Source organism: Agelaius phoeniceus, chromosome 7, assembly GCF_051311805.1.
Source record: "Agelaius phoeniceus isolate bAgePho1 chromosome 7, bAgePho1.hap1, whole genome shotgun sequence".
NCBI classification, from domain to species: Eukaryota; Metazoa; Chordata; class Aves; order Passeriformes; family Icteridae; genus Agelaius; species Agelaius phoeniceus.
The window spans coordinates 48,945,815-48,960,883 of record NC_135271.1 but is presented as its reverse complement, the minus strand read 5'-3'; the positions used below and the strand labels follow the sequence as shown (position 1 = coordinate 48,960,883).

Below are 15,069 nucleotides of genomic sequence, written 5' to 3'. Positions count from 1 at the left end.
ATATTTTTAGGGATGAAAATAAGCGAGAACCTCTCCACAAGACATTCCAAAATAAAAAAAAAAAAAAACCCAAAACACAACAACAACAAATAAATAAAATAAATAAATAAAGCAAACCCCCAGCCCTGCTCAGGCCGGAATCTGCGGCCAGTTTTTGTTTTCCTCTCTGTCCCAGAGCATTCCCAGCTGGAAGGGACCCCCAGGGCTGGGCCCTGCCCAGGAATCCTCGCTGCCCTGGGCCCTGACACCGCAGAGCGGGCCCAGCTGCTGCTCTGTGTGCTCCGGGCCACATCACTGATGGATTTATTGATTGATTGATTTATTTATTGATTGATTTATGGGCGATATTTCACACCCCTGCATCCCCCCCGAGAGCAAAGCCCAGCCCAGGGGGATCCTGCCGCCGATCCCGGAGCTCTCCTGGCTTTTCCCAGGCCTGGAGCCCCCGGGATGGGCAGCGAGGGAAGGGGGAGGCTCGGCCTGAGCCGCGCTCTGCAGAGCTCAGCACTGCTGCTAAGCCCGGCTTTACAAAGCCTGCCCGGGGCCAAGAGCGGCTGAGAGCCACAATGGGGAGCCTTTGATCCCTCCCTGGAACAGCAACAATCCCTGAGCTGCTCTGGGCTCCTCCGCTTCCCACCAGGAGGGGTTTGCATGGACACCCCCTGGGTCAGCCCTGTGCTGGATGCTGCACAGCCCGGGGGAAAAGAGCTGAAAACATGGAAACAACCGCCCCTGCACAACCAAATTCTCATTTTACATCAGGAAAAACGAGGTGGAAACATGAAAACACCCCCCCCCCCCCCGCACAACTAAATCGTCATTTGATATCAGAGAAAAAAAGAGCTGAAAACATGAAAACAACCGCCCCTGCACAACTAAATTCTCATTTTACATCAGAAAAAACGAGCTGAAAACATGAAAACAACTGCCCCCCATCACAACTAAATTGTTATTTGACATCAGAGAAAAAAAGAGCTGAAGACACGAAAACACCTCCCCCTGCACAACTAAATTACAATAGAGAAAAAAAGAGCTGAAAACATGAGAACACCGAAAATATCACCCCCTCCACGACTAAATTCTTATTTGTTTTACAGCAGAGAAAAAGGAGCTGAAAACATGAAACACCCCCCCCCCAACTAAATAGTTATTTATCTTACATCAGAGGAAAAGGCGGTGAAAACATGAAAACACCTGCCCCTGCACAACTAAATTCTCATTTTACATCAGAAAAAACGAGCTGAAAACATGAAAACATCCCCCCCCATCACAACTAAATTGTTATTTGACATCAGAGAAAAAAAGAGCTGAAAACATGAAAACACCTCCCCCTGCACAACTAAATTCTTATTTGTTTTACAATAGAGAAAAAAAGAGCTGAAAACATGTGAACACCGAAAATACCATCCCCTCCACGACTAAATTCTTATTTATTTTGCAGCAGAGAAAAAGGAGCTGAAAACATGAAACACCCCCCCCCACAACTAAATTGTTATTTATCTTACATCAGAGGAAAAGGCGGTGAAAACATGAAAACACCTCCCCCTGCGCAACTAAATTCTCATTTTACATCAGAAAAAACGAGCTGAAAACATGAAAACACCTCCCCCTGCACAACTAAATTCTCATTTTACATCAGAAAAAAAGAGCTGAAAACATGAAAACATCCCCCCCATCACAACTAAATTGTTATTTGACATCAGAGAAAAAAAGAGCTGAAAACATGAAAACACCTCCCCGTGCACAACTAAATTGTTATTTGTTTTACAATAGAGAAAAATAGAGCTGAAAACATGAGAACACCGAAAATATCACCCCCTCCATGACTAAATTCTTATTTGTTTTACATTGGAGAAAAAGGAGCTGAAAACATGAAAACACTGAAAACAGCACCCCCTCCACAACTATATTCTATATTCTATATTCTATATTCTATATTCTATATTCTATATTCTATATTCTATATTCTTATTTATTTTACAATAGAGGAAAAGGAGGTGAAAACATGAAAACTCCACCCCCTCCACAATTAAATTGTTGTTTATTTTACATTGGAGGAAAAGGAGCTGAAAACATGAAAATACCCACCCCCAACTAAATTCTTATTTATTTTACATCAGAGAAAAAGGAGGTAAAAACATAGAAACACCACCCCCCCCCAATTAAATTCTTACTTGTTTTACAATAGAGGAAAAAGAGCTGAAAACATGAAAACAGCACCCCCTCCACAACTAAATTCTTATTTGTGTTACATCAGAGAAAAAGGAGCTGAAAACATGAAACACCCCCCCACACACAACTAAATTGTTATTTGACATCAGAGAAAAAAAGAGCTGAAAACATGAAAACACCTCCCCCTGCACAACTAAATTCTTATTTATTTTACATCAGAGAAAAAGGAGGCAAAAACATGAAAACACCGAAAACAGCACCCCCTCCACAACTGTATTCTTATTTATTTTACAATAGAGAAAAAGGAGGTGAAAACACCGAAAACACCAGCCCCTCCACAATTAAATCCTTATTTATTTGGCACCAGAGCTGGCTGGAAGGACAAACCCAGGCCCTAAAGCGAGGCAGGGATTATCCCAGGGGATGCTGAGGCTCTCTGCACCCTTCCCTCCCAGGTGCTGAGGGATTACAGCACCTGGAGGAGGAGCAGGGCACAGCCAGGGCTGCGGGGCTCTGCCAGCCCAGCCAGGCAGCAGAAAAGCACATTTTTAGGTCTGTCAGCCAAGACAATCCATCAGAGAGTCACCTTGAGGCTGCAGAGGAGCAGAGGGAGGGAGAACCGAGCTGTAGCCCAGTGAGCGCAGAGGGCAGCCCTGGGTTTATCCCCTTTATCCCCTTTTCCTGCCCTGCTCGCAGGGCAGCCTCACCCCAAAGGGTTTGGGGGCTTTCAGCTCGCTGGCAGGATGGAGACACAGAGGTTTTGTCTGCTTGAAGCAAAGGGGAAATCAAGAGAAAAGGTTTTCACCCTCCACACTTCATAGGGAGATGGACAGGGGACACCAAATCAACCCAAACCAAATCAACCCAAACCAAATCAACCCAAACCAAATCAACCCAAACCAAATCGACCCAAACCAAATCGACCCAAACCAAATCAACCCAAACCAAATCAACCCGAACCAAATCAACCCGAACCAAATCAACCCGAACCAAATCAACCCGAACCAAATCAACCCGAACCAAATCAACCCAAACCAAATCAACCCAAACCAAATCTACCCAAACCAAACCAAATCAACCCAAACCAAATCAACCCAAACCAAATCAACCCAAACCAAATCAACCCGAACCAAATCAACCCAAACCAAATCAACCCGAACCAAATCAACCCGAACCAAATCAACCCGAACCAAATCAACCCGAACCAAATCAACCCGAACCAAATCAACCCGAACCAAATCTACCCAAACCAAATCAACCCAAACCAAATCTACCCGAACCAAATCTACCCGAACCAAATCAACCCGAACCAAATCAACCCAAACCAAATCAGCCCAAACCAAATCTACCCAAACCAAATCAAACCAAACCAAATCGACCCGAACCAAATCGACCCGAACCAAATTAACCCGAACCAAATCAACCCGAACCAAATCAACCCAAACTAAATCAACACGAACCAAATCAACACGAACCAAATCAACCCAAACTAAATCAACCCGAACCAAATCAACACAAACCAAATCAACCCAAACCAAATCTACCCAAACCAAATCAACCCAAACCAAATCTACCCAAACCAAATCAACCCAAAAAAAATTAACCCAAACCAAGTCAAACCAAACCAAATCAACCCAAACCAAATCAACCCAAACCAAATCTACCCAAACCAAATCAACCCAAACCAAATCTACCCAAACCAAATCAACCCGAACCAATCAACACAAACCAAATCAACACAAACCAAATCAACCCGAACCAAATCAACCCGAACCAAATCAAACCAAACCAAATCAAACCAAACCAAATTAACCCAAACAAAATTAACCCAAACCAAATCAATACAAACCAAATCAACCCAAACCAAATCAACCCAAACCAAATCAAACCGAACCAAATCAACACAAACCAAATCAACCCAAACCAAATCAACCCAAACCAAATCAACCCAAACCAAATCAACCCGAACCAAATCAACACAAACCAAATCAATACAAACCAAATCAACCCAAACCAAATCAACCCAAACCAAATCAACCCAAACCAAATTAACCCAAACCAAGTCAACCCAAACCAAGTCAACCCAAACCCCAAAACTCGAGGGTCAGATCCCAAGCCCAGGGGTTTATCCAGCTGGAAAGGACTCGGGACACTGCCCTGGGGCAGCTCTGCTCACACAGCCCCAGCCCAGCCTAAGCAAACTCAGCCTCAGTGGTTAAACTCTCCCTCCCTGCTGCTCCTCCCCAGAAACACCAAGTCATGATCTGGAAATTTTTTTTTTGCCCAAGGCCCCAGGGAAGTGTAACAGGAGATGACAGTGGGAAATTCAGGGAGAAAGCCTCTTCCCTGTGTTTACTGGGAAGGAATAAATGTATTCAGACTTACTAGTCAGGGAAAACAAAAATAGATGTTTCCCTTAAATCAGTTATATTTTATTTTTTTTTCTTACATGATGACATAATTCCTCTGAGGGGAAGTTGGTAGTTTTGTTTGGTTTTTTTAAATTTTAACAGAACCCTTCTCTTTGCAATTCACGGATCAAAAGTAAAAGCTGCATTGCAGTGTTTGCAAATGCTATAGTAAAACAAAAAAAAAAAAAAACAAAAATGGTTGGTCCTGGTTAATTTTTGAAGCTTTTGGAAACTGAAATCCTGCTTTTCCTAGAAGGAGCTCTGCTCTGGTGCTGCCTTCCCACAGCTCAGGATCCCTTGCCCCTGCCAGGCATTATTTGCTGGAGCAAAGCAGCCGCTCCAAACCAAGGAAATAATAAAAATAATAATAATAATAAAAAAAAAACCAGCAGCACTTCCCACTCCTGCTGCAGTGGGACCCAGTGGGGATCACGTTACACCAGAGCCCAGGGCTGCAAATAAAGAGGACAAAGAATCCGGGGAGGTTTCTGTGCTCACTTCCACCCCAGCAGAGCACAGCTCTGCCCACAGAGCTCGGGCTGGTGGCTCCTCCTCACAAAACAGGGGCTGCCTTTGAGGATGTACTGCATCAGCTGAGCTGATTAAAATCCTAAATAATTACAGGTTTTTGCCTTAGGAAGGGAAAGGCAAACTCCAAGCTTCTGACTAGATTTTTCAAGATAGCAAATCACCCCCCAGCTGGAATATCCATGTAAAATACACATCTGTATCAACAAACACATGCACTTTCCTTGTCTCTATTTTTTTAACTTCCATGGTAAGAAATTAGCAGTTGTTGTTATTTTATTCCTTTTTTTTACCCTCACCAAAGGAATTATCTCCTTCTTGCAAGGCACAAAACCCCTTTCCAAAGCATCACAGTCACTGCTTTCCCAGCCAACAGACACTTTACAGACAAAGACACATTATGAGTGGGAAAAAGAGAATTCCAAACTCCAATTCTCTTCAGAACACAGCACTGTAAAGGATTTACAGGAGCTGTATTTTAATCTGCTTTTAATATGTCTGAGGGTTTATTTATTTAGGGGGAGGGGAACTTGCTGGCATTTGTTTCTCAAGCACCACAATGGCACAGACACATTTTCCCTCCCAATATCTGCTGGCCAAAGGCAGCCCTGTGCTGCTGCTGCCCAAGATTGATAACCAATTTGATTATTCTATTGTTAACAGGCTGCTGGGGGTGCCACAGCTTTAACCTTCACAGAAACACAATTAATTTGGACAGGACAGAGGGCATTTCATATTTTAAAAAAATAACAACCACAAGCTGTTTATGCTCATAATTCACCTTTTTTTTTTCCCCCTTCGAGGCTGTTCTGCAACTTTCACCAGCAAAGTTTCTGATGACCTCAAGGTTTTGGTAATGATTTTAACAAATTGTGGATTTTAACAAATTGGAACGATTTTAACAAATTGTGCAAGGACTTGTGATGACAATTCATTTTAGGGTCTCCTCATCACCACACAGCACGGAACATGTTATTGATGACCAGCATATGAAAGAGATGTCACAGATGACCAGCATATGAAATTATATATATGTATAATATATATTATAAATAAATATGAAATAAAGCACCACAGACCAGGCTGGTTGAACACTAAACCAAAAATCTGCTTGTGAACCCCCACCCAAAGAGACACTGGGGGTTTCTGAGCGCTGCCCTCTGAGGGACCGGGTCTGGGAGAGGGAGAGGGAAAGGGAAAAGGAAAAGGAAAGAGAAAAGGAGAGGGAAAAGGAAAAGGAAAGGGAAAGGGAAAAGGAGAGGAAGAGGGAGAAGGAAAAGGAAAGGGAAAGGAGAGGGGAAGGAGAAAGGGAAAGGGAAAGGGGAGAGGGAAAGGGAGAGGGAAAAGGAGAAGGAAAGGGAAAGGAGAGGGGAAGGGGAAAGGGAAAGGGAGAGGGAAGCTGCGGGGCTGGGAAGGAGCCGCATCCCGACCCTTTGTTCCCATTAAAGCCCGGAGCAGCCGAGCCCCAGCAGAGCGCGGGGGGCGCGCAGGGCCGGCCGGGGGGAGGCGATTTGGGTTCAATTTCATCCTTTTAAACGCGGATATCGAACCCCCCAAACTCGGGCGGCATCCGCAGCGCTGCTCAGCGCCGTGCCGCTCTGGGGGCTGCCGGGGACGGCCATCCCGGCCGGGCATGGCGATGGATCCCGGCTGGAGACGGGGACCCCGGGATGCGGTGCCGGCGCTCCCGGGCTGGCTCCGGTGCCGGCGCTGCCGCAGGGGCGCGGCGGAGCGCGGGCGGCCGCCCCAGCCGAGCATGCCCAGTCCCCGGCATGACATCAGCGCCCGAGCCCGCGGCTCCCCCGCGCCCCCCGGCTCCCCCGGGACCCCCCGCACCTCCGGGCACCCCCGGCCCGCTCGCCCGGTGCGGCGGGGCCAGCCCGGCCGGGGGGGCGCAGGCAGCGCCGCCGCCCCCATCCCGCTCCGCGGCTGCGGGAACAATGGAGGGGATGGGGGGGACCCGCCGGGAGCGCTCGGGGGGAGATGCTCGCCCCGAGATCAGGGATGCTCGCCCCGCACCCAGAGATGCTCGCCCCCAGAGCAGGGATGCTCGCCTCGAGAGGAGAGATGCTGGCCCCGCACCCAGGGATGCTCGCCCCGATAGCTGAGATGCTCGCCCCGCACCTAGGGATGCTCGCCCCGAGAGCTGTGATGCTCGCCCCCAGAGCAGGAATGCTCGCCCCGCACCCAGGGATGCTCGCCCCCAGAGCAGGGATGCTCGCCCCGCACCCAGGGATGCTCTCCCCGAGAGCTGTGATGCTCGCCCCCAGAGCAGGGATGCTCGCCCCGCACCCAGGGATGCTCGCCCCGCCCGCAGCGGGATGCAGGATGCGGGCTGCGGGCTGCGGCAGACTCACCCCGATGACCACGGTCTCGTCGCCCTTGAATTTGGGGATGAATTTGTCGCCGCGCAGGATCTCGGCCTCGTTGAGGGGCCGGAAGCGGCACATCACCTTGATGCTGCACTCGGCGGGGTCCGCCATGGCGGCGGCGGGCCCGGCGCTGCCGAGCGGGGCAGGTGCGGCAGCGGCGGGGCTGGGGCCGCCGGGCGGGCGGGGCCGGGGCCCGGGCAGCCGCTCAGAGCCCGGACACGCCCCGCACCGGCCCCGCAGCCGCTCAGAGCCCGGACACGCCCCGCACCGGCCCCGCAGCCGCCCCGCCCGCCCGCGGCTGCGCGGGAGACACCGGAGACAGCCCCAGCAAAGCCCGGGGCTGCCGGGGCTGCGGCTTGCGCTGCCCGGGGACACCTTGAACTGTCCCGGGGACACCTTGAACTGTCCAGGGAAACATCCCACTGTCCAGGGACACCTTGAACTGCACCTGGAACTGTCCCAGGGACACCTTGAACTGCCCCAGAGACACCTTGAACTACACCTTGAACTGCCCAGGGACACCTGGAACTGCCCCAGAGACACCTGGAACTGCCCAGGGAAACATCCCACTGTCCCAGGGACACCTTGAACTGCACCTTCAACTGCCCCGGGGACACCTTGAACTGCTCCGGGACACCTTGAACTGCCCAGGAACACCTTGAACTGTCCCGGGGACACCTTGAACTGCCCAGGAACACCTTGAACTGCCCAGGAACACCTTGAACTGTCCCGGGGACACCTTGAACTGCCCAGGGACACCTTGAACTGTCCAGGGACACCTTGAACTGCCCAGGGAAACATCCCACTGTCCCAGGGACACCTTGAACTGCACCTTCCACTGCCCCAGCGACACCTAACACGGCCAAGGACACCTAACACTCTCCCAGGGACACCTAACACTGCCCAGGCACCTTCCATCTGTCCAGGGACACCTTGAACTGCACCTTCCCCTGCCCAGGGACCTCTTCCATCTGTCCAGGGACACCTAACACTCTACCTTCCACTGCCCCAGGGACACTTTCCACTGTCCCAGGGACACCTTCCACTGCCCCAGCGACAGCTTCCACTGCTTTATTTCATATCTATCTATTATATTATATATAAATATTTCACATACTGGTCATCTGTGACATCTATTTCATATACTGCTCATCAATAACATGTTCCGTGCTGTGTGGTGATGAGGAGACCCTAAAATGAATTGTCAGCACAAGTCCTTGCACAGTTTGTTAAAATCCTTACCAAAGGGCACCTAGCACTGCCCAGGGACCCCTTCCACTGCCCAGGAACATCTTCCACTCTCCCAGGTTTCTCCAAGCCCCATCCAGCCTGGCCTGGGATATTTCCAGGGATCCAGGGGCAGCCCGTGCCAGGGTCTCCCCACCCTCACAGCGAAGGATTTCTTCCATCTGTCTAAACTAAATTTCCCAGTTTTTCCTCCATCTTCTCCCAGATGCTGGAAGCCTGCTGTGGGCTCTGCACACAACCTTCTCCCAAAAACCTTCTCCCAAAAACCTTCTCCCAAAAACCTTCTCCCCAGCATTCCCAGCCTGTCTCCATGCAGGGTGCTCTGGTTTCCACACCAGCTTCGTGGTGATCTCTGGATTTGCTCCAACAGAGCCCCTCTCCAAGCTCAAATCTGCCCTTGGCATCTCCCCTCAGCATTTTTCTCCCTCTGCCTCTGACACAGGTGGATCTGTGACCAAGTTAAAGGATATTTTTCCTGGAATATCATCGCTCCATGTGTGTTCCTGGGGAGAGCAGCAGTAGCAGTGGTGCCTCTGGGCTCTGGCCTTGCTCAGTTGACACAAAGCTCTGTCACACAAATCAGCACCTGGGAAAAGCAGCCTGGAGCCTGCTCCTCCTCACAGGGGGGCTCTCCTCGTCCTCCTTCCCTAAAAATGCTCCTTCCTTACCTGCTAAAATCACCTGCATCTCTCCCTCCCGGCTGCTTTGTTTCCCTGCACTCACATGATTCAAAACAGTCTGAAATACCACAGGAAGTCTCCTCCTCCTCCTCCATCAGTTTCTCCCAACAAGAATCTCCTGCTTAAGGAGGAATCCAGACATCCATGATGCTGCAGAAGCTCCAGCAGCTCCTGGTCCTGCTTTCCACCACAGTTCCACCATTCAATCACCCTCAGCTGTGCAATTCAGATGAGGGTGGACAATCCTGCAGGATTTGGATGGAAATCTCCCTTTCTTCCAGCCACATTACCTGAGGTGGATGTGAGGAGCAGGCTGGCAACAAAGCCTCTCCCACCCTTCCTAAAAGCAATTCCATGGGGGAGAGTTAGCAATGTGCAGCATGTGATAAGCCATTATTACATAATGGGATTTATTCCCCTGGATTACCAATTATCCCTTTTATTTCTCTTATGTTTCAAGCTATTACCCTGAATAGCAAATTTGTTAGTCATGACAAGTAGGGGCTTAGTCATAAAAGACGAGTCTTTGGATGAATTAATCCTTATTTTCCTCCATTATGGAGCGCTCATTTTGGAGTGAGATAAGCAAAAACTCGATTTTTCTATTAGAGCAGGTATAATCTCCCATCAGGAAGAATGCAGAGAGCCATCTTTCCTCAGCAGCTTTGTCACAAACAACGTGACATTGTCTGGAGTGCAGACAATACTGAATTGTCACCCAGCTGCTGCTGTTTTTTGCTACTCAGTACCAGATTAGGTGGAGCAGCCTGGTAGGAATGGGAATTTTTGGGGCAGATTTGGGAGTGATCAGCACCTCCCTGGGTCTGTGAGCTTCTCCCAGGCTGGGCTGGGTGCCTGAGGGTGGGATGGACACTTTGGTGGGAACCTGCTTTATAAAGACCATGAAGATATAGAAAAGCAGAGCCAAAATGCTTTATTGTTCTCACCTTCCTTGATTTCTGTCACCTCTCAAACCATGTCATTTTCAGCTGCACACTTACAAGAAATCCACTTTGATATATATTTTTCTGAGCTTACTTACACCTGAACACATGAAAATTGCCTTCCTACCAGCACCACAAAAAGAGAACCTGGATGTTATCTCCTTTTCCCACTTTCCCAGATCTCCAGCTCCCCAGTACAGCTCACCCTGGCAGAGCAGATATGGTTTGACAGCAAGTTCTGATTTTTCTGAAGAACTGAAAGAACTGAGCCAACCTCAGCTCAGTAAATATCCCAAGATATCAGAATAACAAATAGGAATAATAAAGGAATACGAAATCCCCTCCTTGATGACTGGGAATTCATAAAGGAATGAGAAAATCCCATTTCTCTGCAGGACAGGGATTGTGACAGAGGTGATCCCACAGAAATGGGGGTGATGCCTTGGGAGGCTGCCCTGGAGCAGGGGCTGGGCAGAGTCCCAGAATAAAGCAGGGATTCATTCCAAGCATCTCCTCCATGGATCCACCTTGGGCAGCACCAGAGCCCAGCCAGGGCTGCACCCAAGATGAACCAAAATGGCCCCAAAATGCACCAGCGCTCCTGGGCTCTCTCCCTGGGATCAGTTCTGCTCCATTTGCATCTTGCAGTTCATTGTCCCATCCCAGCTTTAGCCCCTGCAGTCCCACCCTGCTTGTTTTTCTCTCTCCAGCCCACGGGGTTTGTTGTAGTTGAGACAGAGACAGTCCAGAGCAACACACTCCATTTTCAGAAGGCTTCAAACTGTTTTTATTATATATATTTTATTGTTTGTATTTTATTATATATATTTTTATGCATGCTTTTTATACATTCTTACAAAGCTCAGAAGTTTACCCTTTACTCACTGGTCACAAGAAACAAACAAAGTGCTCATTGGAACAGGCAGCTGCAGGTTTCTCTTATTTATCCTTCTTTCCTTCTTGGTTTCTATGTCAAAGACCTTGGTAGAAAACTCTTTCAGGGTTAAAGATGGATCCTCTTGTCAAACTTCTCTGTGGCTCACAGGAGCTGCTGTAAAACCTCTTCCACAGCTGTTTGTGCTCTTGGGAGCACCAACCTGAGATTTGGCTCATTTGTCCTTGGTGCCCAGCTGGAGCAGGAATTGTTTTGTCTCCCTGCTCTGTGCACAGAGCTCAGCAACGCTGAATGTGAAGCTCAGAGCTGCACCTAAAGCAGCACAGAGCCTGAAAAACAAAATCTAAACCCTGAGGCATCACAGGGAGTTTGCATTTCCATGGGACCATCACCCTCACGAGGGCGGCCACCTCCCCACCTTTTCCTTGTCATTCGTATCCCTGGAAGTGGCACAAAGCCCTTCCTTGACCAGGAATGCCCGTCCTGGAGAATCCCCGGATTTGGGATTGCAGGAATTTCATGAGCTGTGTCCCTGCAGGAGAAGCTGTGCCTGAGGAGGAGCAGATCAGTGCCAAGGACCAGAAGAACCTGGAGCCTTGTGATAACACCCCAATCATTGATAACATCACCCCCGTGGTCGCCAGCATCTCCACGGAGGAGAAGCAGAAATATGACGAGGAGATCGCCAGCCTCTACAGGCAGCTGGATGATAAGGTGGGAATGCTGGGTCCCAGGTGGGAATGCTGGATTTCAGGTGGGAATGCTGCACAGAGCCTGAAACATGGAAAAGCCAAACGCTGAGGCATCAAGGGAACATTTCAGCATTTCCATCGCTCCCTTTCACGGCTGCCAGGCTCCAGGAATGGGCTCTGGGTTTGGGAGCGAGCTGCAGGAGGAAGCACAAGGTTGAATTTCTGCTGTGCTGAACAATTCCGTGCAAGGAGCAGAGGAGCAGCGCTGGCCAGGGGCGGGAGCTGTCAGCAGGAGAGCAGCGCTAATGCACATCCCATTGATCCCGGCCTCAGCAGCGGCCAGAGGCAGGAAATCTGAGCTCTTGGTGTCATCCGTGCTCAGATGTGGCTCAGGGGAAAGGGCTGCTAAAGGATTTCTCCCAGGAGGCACCAAGAGGGTGGGATCCCTGTGACAAAAGGCGATTTTAAATGTCACCCGGAGTTAATGTCCCACAGACGCTGAGAGTGCACCAGGGAACGTTTGCGAAGGCAGAGCATGAACGTGTTTAGCAGGAATAAAAATAAATAAAGGCAGGCCAGAGAACAGGCAGAAATGGACTGGAAAGTGCTGAGGAGGCAGCCAGGAGGAGCTGAGGGTCAGGAATTATGTGCTCTGCATCCCCAGGGATCATCAAAGGCATGGACACACACCCACAGCTCAGGAGGGACTGGGCTACAGGAACATTTGGCCAGGCAGGGGAAAAATTCCACAGCAAAATGAACAGGATCTGCACCACTGACACTCTCAGGATCTGCACCACTGACACTCTCAGGATGATTATCCCAGACCCAACATCTCCCTGGACCAGCAGAGATCCCACTGATCTCACCCTGTGGGATGAGATTCCTTTCTCAGACCTCCCCAGGAGTTTGGATGTGGAAGTGGAGCTCTCCAAAGAGGCTCCATGAGAAAGGGCTTGGGGCTGTGCTGGCAGGAATTGTTTCTCATTTGCAAGACACTCCAATATATGCTTACTTAAAAAAAGGTAAAGTACACACATAAATCTCAATCTCCATATAAATTATTCACGTTATGCACAGTCATGTACTTGGTGTTAACCTACCTAAAAAAATGGGTTTGCTCAAAATAAATAAATCGATTTTACCACTGTATAAAACAGCAAAACGTTTCAGGTCATTATTGAGCACACAAAACATTTTCTCCAAGTTACCATCTTTAAATTTGGGTTAATAAATCACCTAAATAAAAGGCTTGTAACTGGGAAAAAAACTGTTGTCTTTACGTGACAGGAAATTTTAAAGCAGCCATAAAAACACCGAAAGGGCAGGAAAGCACTAAAACCACCCAATCCCAAAGCACAAAGGCTCCGTGGAGATGCAGAAAGAGTTAAGCAGCATCGCAGGCAGCTGATGCCATCTTCTGGTGTCACTTACAGCGCTGATTTAAACCCCCCTGTGCCGAGTCGGGGCGGATCAGCATCAGGAGGAGGAGAACGCTGCTGTTTGCGGTGTCCTTTCCCCAGGGCAGGGTTCGGGATCAGGTTCAGGATCAGGGAGCGCTGCTGTTTACGGTGTCCTTTCCCCAGGGCAGGATTCAGGATCAGCATCGGGAGGAGGAGAACGCTGCTGTTTGTGGTGTCCTTTCCCCAGGGCAGGATTCAGGTTCAGGATCAGCATCAGGGAGCGCTGCTGTTTGCGGTGTCCTTTTCCCTAGAGCAGGATTCAGGATCAGCATCAGGAAAAGGGAGCACTGCTGTTTTCAGGGTGTCCTTTCCCCCGGGCAGGGATCAGGATCAGGATCAGGGGAGTGCTACTGGTTTTGGTGTCCTTTCCCCCAGGGCAGGATTCGGGATCAGGATCAGAAGAAGGGAGTGAAGCTGTTTGTGGTGTCCTTTCCCCCAGGGCAGGATTCGGGATCAGGATCAGGAGGGGAACGCTGCTGTTGGCGATGTCTTTTCCTCCAGGGCAGGATTCAGGATTAGGATCAGGTTCAGGATCAGGAGGAGGAGAATGCTGCTGTTTTCAGGATCCTTTCCCCCAGGGCAAGATTCGGGATCAGGATCAGCATCAGGAGGAAGGGAGCGCTGCTGTTTGCGGTGTCCTTGCCCCAGGGCAGGATCAGGATCAGGGAGCGCTGCTGTTTGTCCTTTCCCCCCGGGCAGGATCCAGGATCCAGGATCAGGATCAGGGGGCGCTGCTGTTTGCGGTGTCCTTGCCCCCAGGGCAGGATCAGGATCAGGGGGCGCTGCTGTTTGTGGTGTCCTTTCCCCAGGGCAGGATCAGGATCAGGGGGCGCTGCTGTTTGTCCTTTCCCCCCGGGCAGGATCCAGGATCAGGATCCAGGATCAGGGAGCGCTGCTGTTCGTGGTGTCCTTGCCCCCAGGGCAGGATCCAGGATCAGGATCAGGGGGCGCTGCTGTTTGTCCTTTCCCCAGGGCAGGATCCAGGATCAGGATCAGGGAGCGCTGCTGTTTGCGGTGTCCTTTCCCCAGGGCAGGATCAGGATCCAGGATCAGGGGGCGCTGCTGTTTGTGGTGTCCTTGCCCTCAGGGCAGGATCCAGGATCAGGGGGCGCTGCTGTTTGTGGTGTCCTTGCCCCCAGGGCAGGATCCAGGGTCAGGATCAGGGGGCGCTGCTGTTTGTCCTTTCCCCCCGGGCAGGATCCAGGATCAGGATCAGGATCACGGAGCGCTGCTGTTTGTGGTGTCCTTGCCCCCAGGGCAGGATCCAGGGTCAGGATCAGGGGGCGCTGCTGTTTGTCCTTTCCCCCGGGCAGCTCTCAGTGAGTGCGGGTGAGAGCTGCAGGTGAGTCCCCACCGTCAAGTCAGGAACAGGAGGAAAGGTGACACACCCCATGGATTTTCAGAAGGCACAAAAGGCTGACTTTACCACTCTCCCGATATATATAACCAACATCGTTCACCCAGAACCCGATGGTTCTTAATGACACCTGTCACCCATTGGTTAATTAGGACATCACCCTTTGGTAAACACCTTATTGTGAGAAACAACTGATCAAAACGCCAGCTGCAGATTGTTTTTCATTCATTCTCAAACTCCCCAGAACAATCCCTGGGAAAGTTTCTCTGCCTTTCTCTCTCGGTACCCACATGTGGGGCTGCGGGAG

The 15,069-nt window shown here is 50.1% G+C and overlaps 1 protein-coding gene across 1 annotated transcript in view; it reads right to left on the bottom strand.

Moving 5' to 3' along the window:
• Positions 1–7,728, bottom strand: part of KIF5C (kinesin family member 5C) — an 82,835-nt gene extending 75,107 nt beyond the window's left edge. Inside the window, exon 1 of the mRNA XM_054636513.2 lies at positions 7,469–7,728. Within this exon, the coding sequence (XP_054492488.1) occupies positions 7,469–7,594 (126 nt within the window). The 5' untranslated portion in view covers positions 7,595–7,728. The remainder of the gene's footprint in view (positions 1–7,468) is intronic.
• Positions 7,729–15,069: the final 7,341 nt, after the last annotated feature.